The following is a 21684-nucleotide window of genomic DNA, read 5'->3' as shown; positions in this document are numbered from 1 at the left end:
ACACATTATCAAGACACAAAATCTGTTTCTCTAATACAGCACTACCTTTAGTATTAAACAAATTCTGTTTCATGTAGAGATAGAAATGTACTTTGCAGTTATCTGAAATAATTAAGTTGCTCATAATAGTTTTGGGGAGAAAAAAAATGAGGACTTTAAAAATTAAAAAGATATGATAACATGCCATTTCTAAGCTAACACATCCAAAAAGCGTACCTTTTTTTCTAATTCCTCTTTAGTTTTTTGATACATCTGTTCATACTGTGACTTCTCTTTCACAGCAACACTGAGTCTCTGCTTTAGTGAATCAATTGATACCTTCTTGTTGGAACATTCTTCAGTTAGTGTCTTCACCTACAGCAAAAGCGTAAAGGTAACTATTATCGGTTAAGGCATCCTAGTCATAAACTCCATTTTTTTAAACAGAAACCAAATGAATTCATGAATAAGTCTAATTTCTTTATTCTCTCGTAAATGATATCAAATTTAAATAAATAAAAGTTTAAAAATACATGATATCAAATTCAAGTATAAGGTTTGTAGCACTCATATCACAAATGAGATGAAAACCCTTAAATCATTAAAAAATGAAAAATGCACAAAAAGGTATGAATGCTGGTATGTGTGGTCTGCCTAATAATACAGTACTAATTTTAACTATGTTTCCTTTCATTACCAACCTAAACTTCCGTAAATAGGGGATGGTTGTCTCTGATTCTTAAGCAAGCTGAGTCATGGGTAACTTTCAGTTATAACCATATAGCATGTACTTTTTAGGATAAAATTAAATAAGTGCTGCAACATACTAATTATACATTTGAAAGAAGAAATAGTTTCTCTTTATTCACTTAATGCCACTAAAGATATGTAATTACTTATAAAAAGATTCTAAGACCATATCTGGAATGATATCTGGAATAAAAGTTTGAAAATCAGCAGTATTTAAATGATAACACTGAAAAAAAAACCCTATAGGAAGTAATTATAACATACGTGGATGTGTGGAGGAGAAGAAGAAAGAAAATCCATGTGCATTTGTCTTGCTCATGTAAAATTTTCTCTCTTAAATCAACTTGAGCTAACAGATACTTACATTTTTATTTCCAACAAGGAAAGTAAGGGAGATGCTCTCTCTGGAGTGGATAACATTTAGTGAATGCCAAAGCACAAGCTGCTTCATGAGTTGTGCAAATAGCACCTTACAAACAAAACAAAACAAAACAAAAAAAACAAAAATCTCCTAGTCAGCAAATTGCTGATTTCCACTTTAGGGTCAGATATGCAACTGTGTTAAATACAACTCTCTTTCTAAGTACACTGAATTAAGTGTACAAAAGTAAAAAGTACACTTAAAAAATTTTGGTGAGTACATTTTTTAAAGAACTTCTGGTAGTTGATTATCACCTTTTTCATTTAAAAATACATGCTTCGTTCAATCGTTATAAATGTTAGCAAACTAAATAAAGCTAAATTGTATAAAGAAACATCGAAGGTTTTTAAATTCAAAATTGATTATCTTCTCATGATATGTTCACAAATATAAAGGGAATGTGTGGCTATGTTATGTATGAGATTTGAGTCTTGAATTTTAAAACAATGTACTTTCAGAGCAAGTAACGTAATTATGTAACAGTATACATATTTTATGAATATTTTCTATAAATTTATTAAGATTGATACTCAAGAGTATCAATAAATAAGAGGGCAGTGATTTTTTTTCAACGTCAGAGAACATAAAAGCTGATACCTTTTTTTCAAGATTTTCTAACATTTCATTAATACTCTCATTACTTTCCAGATTTACTTTCTGTCGAAATTTCAAGTCCTCTATCAAATGTCTCTTCATGGTTATATCCCTCTCCATTCGGGACATCCTTGAAAGGGAAAAAAGATGTTTTATCAAGATGATAGAAAATACTTTAACAGTGATTATATGATTATATGATAATCTTACATACTACCCAGTGCTATACCTCCTGTTAATTTTTAAATGCTATCTGATATTAATTGCAAATAAGATAATTACATGAGAAGAAATATTGCTCTATTAATACTTTGAGTTTTTATAAAATTTATAATCCAGTTGTTACTGGTAATTATAGTATTATATATACATTAAGACATAAAAAATAGGATAACTGAGAAAGATTGACAAAATTTATGAAAAATTAAAATCATTATATCTAAATTATATTCTTGCATTGATATCAAAAATCAAACTGAAATTTGGAGATCATGAACAAGCCTAACACTGACAGGAAACAATTCTATACAATAATAAACAAATATAAAATCTCATGCCGTCATATAGAAACACAATAACCTTGGGCATGGTATCTTCTAACTTAATATCATTTATGACTGAACTGACCTATCAGTGCAGCTTCACAGATAACCTGTGTGAATGTGCAACCTGCAATGACGACTACTACTGGTCCTATGGAATAGTAACAGGCAACATCTGCAGTGTATCTGCTGTGTGCCAAGCTCTGTTACAAGTGCTCTGCACACAGTCGTTCAAGCTTCACAAGAATTTTATGAGTGAATGTTATTAAACTGTGATACGGAGCTAGCAGGTCAAGGAGCCAGGATTCAAAGAATGTGTCTCTAGAGCCTTCACTCTTAAATAGTAAACAAGACTGCTTCTGAGGCTCATAAATAAACCCGGAGATATTTTGTTTAAAAAATTAATCAATCTTTTAGTCTAGTAGTTTCATCTGTTAGTATCACTTCTAAGTTATCTTCACTTAAATGTGGTATACATGTATGTACAGTAGATAGATATATTTCTCAAACTATCAACAACAGACTGGAATTCTATCTAAACATGTAATCACCCCTAAGCTGTAATAATATATCTATAAAAGATATAGAAAGGAAGTCATTTTGATTCAGTGAGATAGAACATTTCAAACCCCTTTCTGCTAATAAACACATGAAGTACAAACTTTTATAATCTTCCTTTTAGAGACAAGTGAAACTTCCCTTTTTCTCCACCTTAGCTCTATAAGCTTAGGCATTAAATCCAATAAAAGATCAATCTACGTATATATTTTTGTCCAAATAATTACCACATTCATAAGTTTTCTGTTTGTAGTCTTTAGGTAATTAATTTATATATATTCAAAATTAAGAACGAAAATCTAACTTTAAATATTCTTACTCTAAATAAAAAATAGTAAATAGCCTGCCATCAACCATGCTTATAGGTAATATTCTTTAAACTTTCTTCTTATTGAGGTTTAAACATGAACTAAGGAAGGAAAAACCTCATTTTGAACTTGCGGTATTATTTCTTGGGGGCAATGTTTAATAGAGTCCACTACCACTAGGTGGCACCAAATACAATGGATAAAAATATCAAGAACATACTTTTCATGCATCTCCTTTATGTGTTCTTCTTTTGCTAGGAGTTCAAATTTCAGAGACTTCACATTTGATGACTGTTTAGTGAGTTCATTAGTCGCATTCTAGATTAAAAATACACATAAAATCAAATACACCTTTCAGTCTTTGGTGGAATGTAGCATACAAATAAATACCATTCTCATGAAGAGTATTAAATTTGCAAAATTATGCTTGTAATTAAGAAGGACATTTTATTATTTTTAAATGCTTTATTTTATATGTTTTAATAGAAGTACTATGGAACACTAAAATTTTTATGTAACATACCAAAACCACAGAAGAATGTCATTGTATAACAACTGTAAAAAGCACATACCCAAAATACACGTATGGGAAAGAAACATGGACTGTTTTATAAAATGTATATGCGCATGTGATTAATTTAGTATTTTAATGGGCTAATAAGATCACTAAAAATGAATGGTGGGTTTACTAAGAACCCAAAACAGACCAAATATGGTCACAAATGCTCTGCAGCTCCTCCCATTAGGAGGTAAGATTCATCTTCCAACCCTTTCAGTCTGTCTGGCCCGTGATTTGCTTTGTCCAAAAAAAAAAAAGTGGCAGAAATGACATTACGCAAGTACCAGATCTTGGGCCTCAACCCTTGCAGCTTGCACTTTTGCCCTCTCAGAACACTGCCTGGGATCACCCTTGCAGGGAAGACAGAGGAAAGGCCGTGTGGAGAAGTAGGGAGGTACCCGGGCAGTGGGTCTGCAGATCGGCTGTAAGTAAGGCTATCTTGGAACTTCTGGTCCAGATAAATCCTTGAGTTAAAAGAACGCAGCAGGCACAAGAGAGAACGCAAAAGACAGAAGCAAAAGACCTGCCCAGCTCAACCCACTGGATCTTAAGAATTAATAAACTGCTACTGTTTTGAGCTGCTGCATTTTAGGATTTGTATGACAGTGACTGATAGGGAACTTTACTAATCCTAAATACTTCCTTACTTCAATTTATTACTACTACTACTTATTTTTCAAGTTTCTATGTACAAATATCAGTTTTTCAAAGCAGAACAGCTTTGTGGTATTTGCTGACTGCACAGCTGGGGAGCCAGAGGTAATAAATGGAGTGTCAGGAACCCTAACTTTTAATTTGGACTCAAGTTCCAAGTAAACATGTAATCTGAGATATTACCTAGTTTTTTTGATACTTATAGTTTCCCCATCTAAAAGATAGTGTTAACATACATTAATTCATTTGTTGAAATTTTTAAATATTAAATTAATATAAGTAGAATAAAATGTGATAGCTTTAAAAGTATTTGAAATAGTTATTTTGCTAATCTTTCTAGTAATTACAATCATTTGTGTTAGAACTATTCCCAGCTTTGACCATATCATACTAAATGAAATATAAATTTGAAAAGATGAAACCATTAACCACATCATGTAAATGTGAGTCAAATTCATTAGTCAGACTTCAAAATATCTCAGTGGTACAGCATATCTAAATATAAAATTTGAAATAATTTTTAATTTTTACAATAAATATGGAAATTTTCTTAAAAATTTAAGACTATGTCAAAATGGCAAGTGTACTGAATGTGAAAAATTTTGATTAAGTGGGGACATCTGGGTGGCTCATCAGTTAAGTGCCTGACTCTTGATTTCGGCACAGGTCATGATCACAGGGTTGCAGGATCAAGTCCCATGTCATGCTCTGCAGTAGAGCTTGCTTAAAATTCTTTCTCTCCCTCTCCCTCTGTTTTCCACTTCCTCAATCTCTCACTCTTTCTCTAAATAAATAAAATACAAGTTAAATTTTTTTTGATTGTGTAATACAATCTAAATTTCTACCATATTTGACATGCATTGGCAGAATAAGATATTCCACACTAGTGAATTTAGCAGATAATTGAAGCTTTTGCTTCTACCATTAATTTTCAATTCTCTCTGGAATGATTGTTCACTCAGAAACAAGAACATCCATACTTACATGAAGCATTATAATAGTGATACTTCAATATAGTGATATTATAAATATTATCACTGTATTAATTATATATGTTAACTTGCTATAGTAAGTCATCACTATATCATTATATTGTCATGTCTTTTGGAACTATTATGATATAAATGGCTACTGACCCTTACTCTAAATGGTCCCAGGCTGCTGTTTTTCTAATTTTGTATTTTTACCTTAACATTTTCATATTTTCTTTTTCTCTCTGTCAATCCCTTGGCCAAAATTTCTTGCTTTTGCCATTCATATTCCTGCCTAAAAACAACTGTCTGCTCCTTTAACATGCCTACTTCTAATCTTTTGAGGTCTTTTCTACTGAGAAGTTGAACAAATAGACTTATTGGAGCTATATTTAAAATAAAAGATAACTGGTGGTAAATGAAGCCTGACAGTATCTTTAGTGGAATAAATTAAGTGAATTTTAAGGTAGTTGTTTGATTCTTTTCTGTTTTTAGACTTAAGGCTGTTATTTTAGGTGACTGAAAATGCTGTAAGTCTGACTTTTGGAGAGTTGAGGGATTACTGAATTATAGTAAATAAAAGAACACCAACTTGATATATACTTTTACCAGAATCTCTAAATCTCATAGCCATTTCATTTGATCCTTAAAAATCCTTATGAAGTGGGTAGAAAGGTATCCCTGCTTTAGACCTCTGGAGAAATTATTTCCTCAGTCTGGTCCCATAAGAAGTTAGTGCACAAAGAGTGATCAAAACCCAGGACCTCTAATATTTTCCATTCCTACTATACAATATTTATCTGCAGCATGACCTCAAATCTGGAGTAAAACATTTATTTCAAAAATGTCACAATGGTAACAATCCATCGTGGTTAGAGCTTTCCTGCCTTAGTTTATTAAAGGTGGGTTTTTGTCGTTGTTTGTTTTTAAACTGCAGAGTGTCTGAGTAAAAGCATGGACTCTGAAGTCAGAGGGATTGAGTTCTAATTTCGGTTCTATCTCTTAGTAGCTCAGTTGACCTTGGACAATTAATTTATCCTGTGTCTCTGCTTTCTCAACAGTAAAATAGAGTAATAGATTTTATCTCACAGGGCAGAAGTGAGGTTTTTTTTTTTTTAAGGATTTTTATTTACTTATGAGAGAGAGCGAGTGACCATGAGCACAAGGAGGTGGGGAGGAGCAGAGGGACAGGGAGAAGCAGATTCCCCACTGAATAGGGAGTCCAACACAGGGCGTGATCCGTGGACCCTGAGATCATGACCTGAGCTGAAGGTAGGGGCTTAATGTCTGAGCCACCCAGCCACCCCTAAAAATGAGGTTTAAACGAGTTAATATTTGTAAAAGACTTAGAACCAGCCTGGCAATAGTTTACCTATAAAGGAACAGTAGTTTAAAAGCTATGATGCTTCATTATTGACTTACTGGAAAACTGGAAAAGAACTTGGTCTACCCCAAAGGAATGCTTTCAACACTCAGGAACTCAAAGAACCACAAATATAAACTGAAGTACTAGTAAATTCAAATTTTATAAATAACTATAAGTACATTAAATATAAATCACACACACACACACACACACCATCTACTGGAAGGAATTTGTACATACCTAAGTATTTGGTTATCTATCTATATATAGTTGGATACCTTGAAGAAACATGTATAATAGAGGTAAAAATGAGGATACAGAAAATACATATGAGCAATGAAATAATACTCAATACACCATGTGTATCTGAGAGGTATACCTAAGAATTTACACAGAAAAGACTAAAATTACTTGGATAAAATTTAAAAAGATCATGTAAACCTTTAATATATTCAAATCTAATGAGTTTCTTCTTAATTAGGCATAAAAACATCAACAAGAAAATTTTTTTTTTTTTAGAAAATTATGATGTTAGCAAGTTGTTATCTGCCATGGGTTGAATTGTGTCCCTTCAAAATTTGTATGTTAAAGTCTTAACCCCAGTACCTCAAGATGTGACTGTATTTGGATAAGGCCCTAAAGAAGTAATTACGGTAAAACGAGGTCATATGGGTGGACCTTCACCTGACATGACTGGTATCCTTATTAGAAGAGGAGAGCAAACACAGACAACACAGACGCAGGACTGACCATAAGAGGTACAAGTTAACGACAGAACCTATGACCTACTGATACCTAGATCTTGGACTTGTAGACTGCAGAACTATGAGGAAAAGAAATTCCATTACTTAAGCCATGCAGTGTGTGGATTTTGTTAGAGGAGACCTAACAAATTAATGGAATATCAAAACAGATTTATAGTAACAGAGTGTATTATACACCTTAAGGTACTGGTCTTCTAAGGTACTTCCATATTAAAACATGAAACAAGGCAGAAGTAAAGATTTATCCTTTCTGTCCCTATGTAGCCTGGTCAGTGTCCAAGGACTCCTAGATCTTAGACTTGTAGACTGCAGAACTATGAGGAAAAGAAATTCCATTACTTAAGCCATGCAGTGTGTGGTATTTTGTTAGAGGAGACCTAACAAATTAATGGAATATCAAAACAGATTTGTAGTAACAGAGTGTATTATACACCTTAAGGTACTGGTCTTCTAAGGTACTTCCATATTAAAACATGAAACAAGGCAGAAGTAAAGATTTATCCTTTCTGTCCCTATGTAGCCTGGTCAGTGTCCTAGGACTCCAGGCTAGATATGGACACTTCACTTCAAACATACATGGAGTATGACCTAACTTGCTCCAGGCATTCTCATAGTTTTATCTTTGTGACTCACACATTCCTCCAAAGTGAAGAGAGATTTATATGTGGGTGAAAACTTATACCATGGGAAACCATAAGGTAAATAACTTACAGATATTGATATGGGTCTATTTCCAAAGTTATGTTAGATGATTTCATAGTATATAAAACCAAGTAAGTAAAATATAAATCAATGTAGAGCTATTAACCACTTTAAAAATTTAAGAAATCAGATTAGGTATTATTGGATCCAACATTCTATTTTATCTTGGTGAAAACTAAAGTTATATTAGGAGCATGAACACTTAATTTACAGAACTGTGAATTAAAGTTTCTGTAGTAGATACAGATAAGATCAAAGAATATCTCAAAGATTTTTTCTGTAAGAAACCTAACACTGAAATAGTTTTAGTCCACTTTTTCACAAATGCATTTTAAGAAGAGATGTATGCACCAAAGCTTGCACCACTATTTTTTCTCATATTTCTGTTATGTAAGGCATTTAAACTTATGAAATGTAGTAGTTGAGGCAAGTTATGCACATAAAACCTCTGAAGAAGATGGTATTTAGGAAATATCTAAATTAATGCCACTGTGTATATCTATTATTAACAAAGCAAAATATTTTCAAGTAATGATACATTCATTTACTTTAAACTTCATCCTCCTATTTTATCTTCTTAGTAACCCTTCATTTAAAGATACTTTTGGAGTGCACACCTATCATATTTTGAATTAAAAACAAGTGAATCTGTTTGATAATTCAATATTCTAATGCCCTTTTAGCAGTCATAGTTACTCCATTCCTAATGGACTCTGTGCATTTCCAACTAGAACTTTCTTTCTAGTGACTCTCATTATAGTGATGGTCCCACATACAGTGTCCTTAGAGCTCCCAGCTAGCAAAACCCACCGAACAAAATAATTAAGTATGTGAGGAATAAATGAGTTTGTTTTAAACAGTATGAAAATGAACTTTCCAATTAAATATCACAAATCCTGTTTTTTACAAGGTAATTCTACTTAAACTAAGGTCAGCCTTATTTTTAAGTTGTTGATAGTTTCACCTGGACTTAGTATTCTTTACAAAGAAAAGGAACACGGCTTTTTACTCTTAATTCTCAGGTTTAACTTGCTAAAATCTATCAAACCAACCACCTTTGCCCTGTGTTTCTCTCTCCCTCCATAATTTCCCTCCTCGTTTCTCATCTCCATCCAACAAACACCAAATTAAAATAGTAGCAACTGTATAGAGGGAAACAATTCTATTTATGTTGATACACTAAAGTTTGAAAGGAATTCTGTTCAGTGGAAGGAGGGATGGAGGTTAGAGGGGAGTTCAGTAGTAAAAGAGAAATGACAATGGCTAGTTTCTGCCATCTTCTAACAGGATTCCATTGTATCTTGTCATTTTCTCAGAGATAGCGTTGTAAGTTACCATATAAGAAACTGCTAGGCTAAAAGAGAATGATGAGGTCAAATATAGTATTACTAACTTTTGAATTATTTATACCATAATTAGAATCAATATAAAGATGTCTTTAAGGATCTTGGTCTTGGACTTGTAGACTCCAGAACTATGAGGAAAAGATGTATGTATTCATGTGTAATAAAATTTCTAATTACCTTTAGTTTACACTGCAATTGCTTCATCTCCAAATCCATGCTCCTTGAAGGACCAAGTGATGTAACTTGTATCCGTGGAACTATTACCCGGGAAACTTCTTCTGCCAAACTTGTGATTTCAGATGAGGACTCCAATTTCCTCAGCAAGTCTTCTTTTTCCCTCCGAAGCCCAGCCAAATCCAAATTTAGCTTCTTTTTTCAAAAAGAAAATAAATACAAATGTATTATAAAAAGCAATTATTTTTCACCCAACAATTATCAGCATAAAATCTTAATGCTAAAGAAAAAAGTGAAATTAATTCTAAAAGTAATTATTATTAAAAAAAGGCAGACACTAAAAATAATTATTATAAAAACTTTACAGAAATCATAACTCCTACTTAAGGTTTTTGCTTAAGGTTGTAGGGTTTGTAAAGGTTAAAACAAAATGGGCTGGCTGCATCCAGCATATTTCGGCTGGCTAGTCTTCACTCATGATGTGCTATTTCTTTGACTTCACATACACATGCCTGAGCCAGAGACTCACATATTTGATAACCTTGACTTCAGGACTGATGTACGTAACTGGTAAAAGCCAAGCTGGAGCAGGACAAGATAACAGATGTTAGTTGTTTATTCCACTGGGTAGGTCTTACCATGCTATATGGCAGCCAAAACGCTTCTCATTTAGTAACATAAATGTTAAGTCCAATTAGCAAAAGAGGCTTATTAGAGACTTAGTTCAAATAAATAGCGTGCAAACAAATTCGCTCAGCCTAATGCATCTGATTGATAGTTGCCGAGTCCTTTTTGTAATGTTCACATAGAACTGCACTGAACTCCTTACATTTGAATTTTTAATGACATCAACATTTTACTAAAAGACATACTGGTAATGTTTGTATGAAATAGTGTAAATGTCGACCCTTCTCGTTCACCAATCTGCAGTCAGCAGAATGTCACCAAGCTGTAATGGCCTAACAACTCAGAGCTCCTTAAGAGGATAACTGTAGTACGATTTTATTATTCCAGAGAAGCTTATAATATGGTAGTTTAACATAAGGAACAATTAGACAAAATGGTACTAAAATCTCTCAGGGGGCAAAAAGTCTTTCTTAGTGAAAAATTCTAATGAGAAACAGAAAAAGATGTAGCCAACACGTACAGTAATATAAATATGGGACATAAGTTATTTAAGTATTAACACTATATTTAAACACAACTCTTAATGACCTATACCAATAATTGCCTATTTGTGTATATATATATATGTCTATACTGTTAAATATGAATATCTCAGATATTGGGTTCAAAACGAGAGCTTGATATAGTTGATATTAGATTATGTTTTGGTAGAATAAAAAGTATGTTTTGGTGAAAAGAATCTCTGATTATATTTGACCTTATTTTTAAAAATATTTATTTATTTGAGAGGCAAAGAAACACTTGCGGGGAGGGGCATAGGGAAGGGAGAGAGAATCCCAAGCAGACTCCAGCTGGCCTACAGGTTGGATCCCATGACAGTTGAGATTGAGACCTGAACGGAGACCAAGAATTGGAAGCTTCACCAACTGCTCCATGCAGGTGCCCACTTGATTATATCTGAACTTATTATGGAAAGGTGTGGTTCTATATATTTTCAGGAAACATTCATTCATTAATTGTATCAAAGGTACCTAATAATTAATATCTAAAAGCAAACTGATAATTTCCCCACACCTAAAAATCTTCCTGGTTATCTTCCAAGCTTGAATCCATCTCTCTCCTTGCTTATTGTCTATATCCAACCAACTGTCACGTTCTATAAATTATGTCACGTCTCTCATATTCACTCCCTCTGCCACTTTCTTAATGAAGACTCTCACTAACCCACTCAGACTACTGCAAAAGCCCTTCCCCTCCCCGCAACCCTTCCCACTTTTAAACCATCTTTTAGACAACTTCCTAAAACAACACAGACCTGTTAATCCCTCATTCAAATACCCTTCAGGGGTTTCTTACCCCAGTAGAATAAAGCTCAGATGTCTGTGGTTATAGTAATGCTCTCTAAAATTTAGCTTCAATTTGTGTTTCAGACAAGTATCATCTGAAGTCAAACTTGCCGGCCATACCCCCAACCTGTCTGCCATTTCTACATCGATGTTTCCACACTTGGCATTTTCTTCACTGAGATCTCACTCATGCTTGAAGAACAGCTTAGTATTTCCTCCTTTATGAAGTCTTCTGTTCTGTCCCTTCTTTTTCTTTCACAAATAGCTTCTCCATTCTCTTAGCTCCCATAGCACTGGGCCTATTCTTCAACCATGAACCCTGGTAAGTCCTTGAGAGAGGACTGTGCCTTCCTCCCCCAGGTATCTAAAAACAGTGCATTCTGTATGGTAAGAAACAAAAGAAAGATTCCAAAAATTGAAGTCTCCCCATTTGTAGCATGGACAGTGCTATGAAGACACATTGATTTCAGCTCATATTTACAATCTTTCTATTAGTTTATCACTATATAAATTAAAATACACTTTTTTAAAATAAAGTAATATTATCAGTGTTTACTTAAGGAGTATGCACCGGAGCATTTATCAATCCTGAAGTTAATGCTATGCATCTAAATTAGGCTTTCTAAGACTGTAATTTGGTATGACATAACTCATGGCTGCAATTCTATGTGGAATCTCAGGCAACAAAAAATTCAACTTTGATGAGGCTCCTTTCTTCCCATGAACAGTCCCAGTAGCTTCTCTCATTTGTTAAACTTGTATGCCATTAGATTTCTGTCTATTCCTTCCACAGCGGTAGATCCTAACACTATTAATAAATTCCTTCATAGAGGAAAGACCAAGCCAATAAATATAGTTCTCTAAAAGACATGTATAGGAGATTTTAACTTTACTCTAACAATACAAAATTTATTAAATGAAGAAATACTGAAATTATGGAGACTGTAAATCACAACTTGTAATTTACTAAAATATAAGTCATATTTTGATTAACCAGTATTTAAAACCTACAATCTTTAAAAAGGATTTCTAATATAGTTATACATGCCCAGAAATGCTAAAGGGGAATGTGTTGAAATAGAAGAAATAAACAAATCATATATTCCACCAGGTTGGAGTCCTTTATCCATTTGGATTTTGGACAAATAATGATGCCCCTTTTACTAACTTCTCTCAGGTTAAACATCCTATTTCTCATTTGAGAAATGCTACAGATAAGACAAGAAGCATAAATAATTTTCTTTTGTGTACACTCAGCTTGGCATGTGAGACTAACTGTGGTGACCTTGTTAGAAAGAGAATATGCTTAAAATTTACCAATAAATTTAGATTACCCTTAAAATTGTTACTTTTCTTCTTTATCAAAAGCATGATTCCTATTTCCACATTATTACTTTACCATCTCCAAACATTTAAAAATATATGTCATTTATATTAAAATCATAAATAATAATAAAACACATGGAGAGTCATAATTTCTGGATTTTAGCCTGGGATCTACTGCTTACCAGTTGAGTGATGCTAATTAATGCTTGACATTGTTTCCTCATTTAAAAACAAAGATGATGCTTGTCTACCTAGCAAAGGTCATTTTGAGGGCAGAATTTTTTAAAAAAATGATAGCACTTGGTAAATTTTAAATTTACAGCATTATTGTTAACAGTTACCTTGCAGTAAATGTTACCATAAAGCATATGAAAAGTATCTTAAAGGCTGAGAACCTGGATTTTAAAAAAATGCTTCATGATATATATGAAATATCAAGTATATATATAAACATATACAGAAAAATCCTCCCTTAAAAGATATACCAATCTTTTAAAAGTCTATTTCAACTTAAAAGTTGACTTCACTGGGAATAAGTACTGAGATTTGTATTGATTTATGTGTAGTCAATTATTCTATCTAAAGCTTATAAGTAGAACTTAACACTATAAAAGTTTAAAATTAGACCCTAGTTATTATTTATTTAAATAGAACATTGAAGAAGCATAAGTCTCTGAGAAGTAAAGAACCCTCCAAGCAAAAGTAAGAAGAAACAAAATGTATTAGAGAATTTGTTCTTCCATAAAGTGCTCTGGGGGAGGCAGAATCCTCAGAGGACCCCCAATGACCCATGCCCTGTAAAATACCTTCCCCTCGTATGTGGGTGAGACTTGCGAATGCAGTGGGCTATCACTCCCATGACTGTATTATTTGCATATGATATATGCAAAAGGCATTCTTTAAATTATGGTCCCTAATCACATGACTTTGAATTAATCAAAAGCAAAATTATCCTGGCTGGTCCTCATCTAATCAGGCAAGGCCTTTACAAGAAATCCAGGGGCCCTCCTGAGGTCAGAGAGATTCCCCTGCTGCCTTTGAAGAAGTAAGAAGTAAGTGGCCATGTTGTAGAAGGACGGTGGAGAGGATAGTAAGACAAGAACCTCAGGAAAGTCTCAGGAACTGAGAATGGTCCTTGGCTGGGAGTCAACAAGAAAACAGGGACCTCAGTTCTATAATCCTAAGGAACTGAATTTTTCCAACAAACACGTGAGCTTGGAAGAAAAGCCCAAGCTCCGGAAAGGAAGGCAGCCTGGAAGACAGGCTGATGTGCTACTCTGTGACAACACAGTCTTGTGATACTCTGAGAACAGGGCTTCACTGAGCTGTGCCAGACTCATTACCCATGGAAACTGTGACTTAATGAATGTATATGTTGCTTCTAAGCACCTAAGTTTGTGGCAATTTGTTATGGAGCATGGAAAACTAATGTTGAGTCCCCATTTTTAAAAAATAAGCCTCTTTCTTAAACCTTGTTCTCTTATTGCCACCCTGACCACCTTGAGCAAGTATCTCCAACCCCAAAGAGTATAGTTTCTATAATGTCCTCATTAGGATTTAATTTTTTCTTTATCCATAATTTTGTGTTAATTTTCTCTTCAATTGCCTTAAAAAATGATCTCATTTTCTCTGCTAGAAATATAAATTGCCTCTAGATTTGCATCTTACAGTTTAATTGCCAAGCAAAAGCCTAAGGCCAGAAGCTTCCTTTTACCGCACTCAACAGTAACTGTGGAACCCCACAAACCAGGTGAATAGGTTCTCTTGACAGACTTTCCCTTGTTCTCATGCATGATAGTTTGTTCAGTTTATTCAAGAAATAAAAATTTCTTTTATTCTGGGTCCCAACGTAACATTTTCTAGAAGATTTCATTAGGAAATGTCTAGACTCAGAACTGACTCAGTGTCTAGCATTTATTTTTTAAATACACAGAGCGTAGTAGTAACTGTTCCAACTCTGTTTTCAATGATAAACAAAAAAGTGACAGTCCTTGCCTTCAGGTAGCTACCAGTCTAAACCTTAGAAATATACAATGATTAACTACAGTAAGTGCTATGAAGAAACAAAACAGGGAGCTAATGGAAATGCTGTTGCCTTCACATCCCATCTGCTAAGCCCAGTTACAGCCAATTTCCTTCCACATATCCTTCCTGGTCTGTTTTGTCAGATGTTTCCTAGAAGCTAGGTGTAACTAGGTGTAATATTAAAGGCTACAGCTAGGTCTACAACCACCTTGCTTTCCAACTTTTACTCTAGAGAAGCTATCTGCCCAAACACTGATGAGTAAACTGAGGCCAACTGTGATGAGAGGGAGGATCTTTTTTCCAGCAGGAAGCCTTGGTAAACATTTTAATATTCAAGAATGAATTATTAGAAAAACTAAAACTGGGCCCATGGAAAATATCCTAGAGTCCAAGGGAAATGAAGCAAAGGGTTTAGAAAAAAAAAAAATCAGAATTGAAAGAATCATTTCCCTGATCACTCCCCCCAAAATAATGTATTTTTAGATACTTTAATCTTGATGTCTCCAAAGAATAAAATATTCAACATCTGACTATTTAATGGATATGATGCTAGTCATGGCATGGGAAAAGAAAACAATTGTGAGCACTCACTAGTTTAGGAGCAGTGCTCCAGGGAAAAGGACAGGGTGGATGGTGCAGCTCTTTTGATTCTTTTCTTTTTTTTTCTTAAGATTTTATTTATTTACTTGAGAGAGACAGAAAGAGAGAGAGCATGACCAGGGGAAGAACAGAGGGACAAGTGGACTCCCCACTGAGCATGGAGCCCGATGGGGAGCCCAATGCAGGGCTCAACATGGGGCTCAACGTGGGGCTCGTTCCCAGGACCCTGAGATCAAGACCTGAGCTGAAGTCAGGTGCTTAACTAACTGAGTCACCCAGGGGCCCCAAGAGACTGATTCTTACCTAATGTTTTTTGACGGACAGTAATCACTCTATAGCACTGAAAGACAATGTTCAGTTCTCCCCATGTTTTTCACCACTGGACTGGAAACTTAAAGTAATGAACTATCTAAAAACTTCAGAAAACAGTTTTAGTTAGGAAAGTGGGATCTGAAATGTAGACACATGTCAATTCTAGAAAATCCAGCCTAACATGCAGGTTGAATGGGCCACAGGAGCAGGGTGTCTGAGAAGCCTAGGAAAAAATAGTTGGTGGGAGAAGGAGAAGGATTCTTTCCAGTCCATACTAGGGAAAAGGTTAGGTGTCAAATATTGGAAAAGGTCAGACAGTAAAACAGAGTAAAAAGTGAGGGTTGGCTCTTATCTCTAACAATAGTGAAGAATCTGACTTTTCTTTCTCCTTGTGAAATCCAAAGCCCTTGACAGTCAAAGTAAGGAAAAACAATCATCATTCAGTGGCAACTGTCTGGTTACAGTTACTTCACCCAAATCTTTTGTCTTAAATTCTACATAAGACTGAGAGTATGGAATGATGTTATTTCATGTTGAATATACAAATAAATTGATTTACATCTCACAATCAGATTACTCTGGTTCACACTTAAGCAGAGGCAGCAATTTGAGAATCTTACTATTATAACTTAAAAAAAATTACTACATAATAATTTTGTTACCAGAATTAAAGCAAAAAAGACTGGAGAGAAAATTCTAGTTGAATAATACCTACATAAATTCTATAGGCAAGAACCTCCTAGAAAGTCACCATGATCTTAATGTTATTTCTCCTTCCTGTGAATAAAATTGATATTCCTTCAATGGGAATACAGGTCTTCCTTGACTTATGATGGGGTTACATCCTGACAAACTCATCATAAGTTCAAAATATTATGAACCAAAAATGCATTTAATACACCTAACCTACCAAACATCAGAGCTTAGCTTTGCATACCTAAAATGTGCTCAGGACACTTACATAAGCCTACAACTGGGCAAAATCATCGAACACAAGGCCTGTTTCATAATAAAGTGTTCAATATTTCAAGTAAAGGGCTAGTACCCAAAATCTATAATGAACTTATCCAACTCAACACCCAAATAACAAATAATCCAATTAAGAAATGGGCAGAAGACATGAACAGGCATTTCTGCAAAGAAGACATCCAAATGGCCAACAGACACATGAAAAAGTGCTCAACATCACTCAGCATCAGGAAAATACAAATCAAAACCACAGTGAGATACCAACTCATACCAGTCAGAATGGCTAAAATTAACCAGTCAGGAAACGACAGGTATTGGCAAGGATGTGGAGAAAGGGAAACCCTTCTACACTGTTGGTGGGAATGCAAGCTGGTGCAGCCACTCTGGAAAACAGTATGGAGGTTCCTTAAAAAGTTGAAAATAGAGCTACCCTATGACCCGGCAATCACACTACTGGGTATTTACCCTAAAGATACAAATGCAGTGACCCAAAGGGGCACGTGTACCCAAATGTTTATAGTAACAATGTCCACAATAGCCAAACTATGGAAAGAACCTAGATGTCCATCAACAGATGAATGGATAAAGAAGATTTGGTATATATGTATGTATACAATGAAATACTATGCAACCATCAAAACCCCTGAAATCTTGCCATTTGCAATGATGTAGATGGAACTAGAGGGTGTTATGCTAAGCGAAATAAGTCAATCAGAGAAAGACAATTGTCATATGATCTCTCGGATATGAGGAATTTAAAAGGCAGGGCAGGGGGTCATGAGGGATAGGGAGGGAAAAAATGAAACAAAATGGGACCAGGGAGGGAAACAAACCATGAGACTCTTAATCTCAAGAAACAAACTGAGTGTTGCTGTGGGGAGGGATGGGGTGGCTGTTTTATGGACATTGGGGAGGGTATGTGCTATGGTGAGTGCTATGAATTGTATAAGACTGATGATTCACAGACTATCTGTAAGACTGAAGCAAATAATACATTATATGTTAATAAAATAAAATAACAAATAAATAAATACTGTAGTGAAAGTAAAAAAGAGAATGACTGCATAGATACATAATGGCTGTAAGTACATTGGTTGTTCACCCTCATGATCGCGTGGCTGACTGGGAGCTGCCGCTGCTCCCCTGCCCAGCCTCACAGAGAGAGCTGGACCACATTACACTAGCACAGGAAAAGACCAAAAATCAAAATTCAGAGTACAATTTCTGTGGAATGCTTATAGCTTTCACATTATCATAAGTGGGAACATGGTAAGTTAGGGACTGTTGCTATTATTCTTTTGCAAGAAAAAAAAGCTGAAAGAGATAAAAATTCTGTATTGTCCATTTAAAAGACTAAAAGCAGGGTTACTTAATTAAAATGTTATATGAGTTACAAAGAAAATTACATGGGTTTCTAGGTTATCGGTAGAGTATTTCCCGTACTAAAAAGATAAATAGTTCAGATTAATAATTCCTTCAAGTTACTAACAAATGTTATAAATTGAAAGCATGAGTTTTTCTTTGTGATATTTGAGATCTTCAAGAAAAAGAATTAAAAATTAAAACCACCACCAACCAAAAAAAGAAGAACAAAGATCTCAGGCAGCAATGGAATTATTTATATAACAAAATTTCTTATGAAAAATACACTGAGTTACTGAATCACTCATTTATAAACTATTTTCTGACAAATGCAGTTATTAAAAGCCTGCAGTATGTTTCACAAAATGTCAAGCAAATGAAGGTAATATAGAGGACTTTTTACCAATGCTTTTGCTAGTAGTTAGACTTCAGTAGCCTTTAGAGACCATTAAGTACCCTTTGGCTAATTGGCCAATGAAGATTAATCCTCTTTTTATTCTAGCAGCACTATTTTAACACCCTTTACACTCTGTCAGTGTAGTGTCTGAATGACAAAATAATATTGTGCATGAATAATAAGCAGAAAAGTTAAATTAACATCTCATGTTTCACATGCCATACCAATGTGTCAGAAGAACTTTCTTTTTAAGTCACTGACATTCAACTTTTTAAAACAATCTCATGTTGACATCTTATTGAGGTGAATCTTCCTAATTACCGCTAATTGCCTATCAAGAAAAAAACTCTTTTCGTGAAGTGAAGTTGTCTAGTACAGATGAACGTAGCTCCAGTGTGCACATTAAAGACAAAGCATGACACCTGAGGTGCTACTTTGTTATAAGGTCATACTAAATATGGTTTGCAATTAACAAAGCCGTTTTTTATGGTACTGGAAATGCCAATCTGTCTTGATGCGTTCAAATTAGGTTCTATCAAAGAAGTATGGATATCTGCATATGGATAAGAGACATGCTACTTCCAGTAACATGTACAGGAAGTAAAATTAATTCAATGTCCTTACTTTGTGATGGGATTTCTAAGTGATGCCCAATTAAATAGTTTTATAAATGTGTTTGAATACGATTTCTCAAAATGAAAATCAAATATAATATTATTATAAAAGCCAAATCATTTTAAAACAGTTTACTAATACTTTTCTCAAAACAGCCCCAAAACTGAAAACATTTAACATGTACACTTTAATTTGTACTAATAGTTTTGATGTGACAGGCATTTATAGTAAATATTAACCTAAGCAATAACAGCAATATAATGTGTTTCAAAATAATCAGAATAACTAACCTAATGACTTTTAACTGGATTGAAGTTAAACCACATTGCTTACACTTCTACCCCCAAAACTATGGAAAAAGGTTCAGTAAAAATGTATTATTATGACATTTGGAAAACTAATAAAGCTGACTTTCCAATATTTGTGGGAACACTATCATTATCTGATTTATTCATAGCAAGAGGAACTCAACTATAGGTTCATTGTTATTTCCAATCCCCTATTCTAGTTACTAAAATAAATGCCCCTTTAAGACTTACACAACCAAGTATGAAGTACAAAGACAGATATTCAGAACAAAAAGTATATCCAGAACAATTCATCATCATCACTATTGTAAGAATTTTTCAATGTTCATATGGTAATATTACCAGATTAGTCTCAGCCCTCCTAGACATTTGATACGCACAAGATATGCTTACTAATGACCACTAAGGAAGGTGCAATGATTCCCATTCTGATTCCCACCCCAAGAGAAAATGAGAACAGCATTACATATGCCATTCCAAAGAAGAAACCAAGTACTTGTCTTTCTAAACTTTTTTGCACTTTCTTTCTGCTTTCGCTACTTAAACTCAGCTAATTCAACACAGAAATATCTATTCCTCACTTATACCTATTCTCCTCATTCTAGGCTTCCTCCATCCTTATTTCAGTTTGTCAATACTTATTTCAATACTCATTTCAGTTGTGTAAGCTGTAAGGGGGCAGGACAGAAAGAATCCACCCCAATTAAACTACTCAAACAATGAAGAAAAAGGAAAAAAAAAAAAAACCTTCCTAAATCACCAAAAATAATAGCTGATATTTCAGAGTGATATTAATACTGTATCTAAGTAAAGAACAGCCATAAAATTTTAAATGAAGTTATAGATAGTGACTGAGCTATTAGGAACAAAGGCTACCAAATTCTAGGATATCTGCAGAAGTCTCATGAAGATTGTCTCATTCTCCTTTAATTAAACTTGGTTTTCCTACACAACAGATTTCAATACTTTTATTCGATTGTTTTTTCTTCCTAGTGGGGTGATTTACTTATTGTACTGTATAAAAGGCCTTTGTGAATAGGCTTAAAGAAACTAATACTCATGTATAGTATTTTACTAACTGGAAGTGAGAATCTAGATAATTAAAATTTGCTCATAATACTTTATACCAAACTCAGAGGTCATTGATATTCCTTAAAATAATCTTTGAATTCAAAAAATTTACACTAGATCAGGATATATTTCTGTAATTCATATTTTCAAAAGATAAAACCGTTTTCAATTAGTAAGCTACTAAAATACATGTACATCAACATTAAATTTATTTATATAACACTGGAATCAATTCATAGAATTGATTCTTCTGGGGAAATAAATCCAAAGGTTTAAATCATCATTTCTAGCTCCAATTTTATATATTCAAACTACTAAAAGCATATACATTTCTTAAGTATATGCTAAATGTGAACAGCATCTTAATACTTATTGAAATATTTAACTGAGAGGGTCAATAGTTAATAGCTATGTCTTCCCTCAGTTGTACTAGAGCATAAGCTCTGAAAACAAATTACTTGGATGAAAGCCAGTCAGGGAATTTGAAAAATCCTACAACTCATTACAAATTTAACAGCAGCAATACTAAGTATTCATATAATTTTGATTACATTTATAAATATACCTTACTGGGGCACCTGGGTGGCTCAGTGGGTTAAAGCCTCTGCCTTCGGTTCAGGTCATGATCCCAGGGTCCTGGGATCCAGCCCCGCATCGGGCTTTCTGCTCAGCAGAGAGCCTGCTTCCCTTCCCCTCTCTCTGCCTGTCCCTCTACCTACTTGTGATCTCCATCTATCAAATAAATAAATAAAATCTAAAAAAAAAAAAAAATTCTCAAGGGAAACAATAATGTTTTCTCTATTTCCTTTGTAAGTTTCATAAGATTTAAGAGAGTAAAAGCATGGACATTTCTTTAAAAGAATGTTTTTTGCAAACTTTGGACCTGATAAGATAAAAGGTTACTGATAACATCTTAAATGGGATTTTTTAAAAATTAAAAATTAACATATGTGAAAATTGCTAAAAAAATTACTAAAAAAGAAAACCATGGCATAAAGTAGAAATTTCTTTTAAAGCAGGAAAGAAGATTTACAAAGC

The 21684-nt window shown here is 34.0% G+C and overlaps 1 protein-coding gene across 7 annotated transcripts in view; it reads right to left on the bottom strand.

The window, feature by feature from the left end:
* CNTLN (centlein) overlaps positions 1-21684 on the bottom strand; it is a 301590-nt gene that overhangs the window by 33750 nt on the left and 246156 nt on the right. For all 7 annotated transcript variants that reach the window (XM_047700244.1, XM_047700246.1, XM_047700245.1 and 4 more), the window contains 4 exons: positions 9692-9883; positions 3373-3470; positions 1748-1874; positions 217-354 (listed from right to left, as the gene is read on the bottom strand). In XM_047700244.1, coding sequence (XP_047556200.1) covers positions 217-354; positions 1748-1874; positions 3373-3470; positions 9692-9883 — 555 coding nt within the window. The remainder of the gene's footprint in view (positions 1-216; positions 355-1747; positions 1875-3372; positions 3471-9691; positions 9884-21684) is intronic.

Source organism: Lutra lutra, chromosome 13 (assembly GCF_902655055.1).
Source record: "Lutra lutra chromosome 13, mLutLut1.2, whole genome shotgun sequence".
Lineage (NCBI taxonomy): Eukaryota > Metazoa > Chordata > Mammalia > Carnivora > Mustelidae > Lutra > Lutra lutra.
Note: the sequence above shows the minus strand (reverse complement) of the source record. Positions and strands in the feature narration are given on the sequence as shown.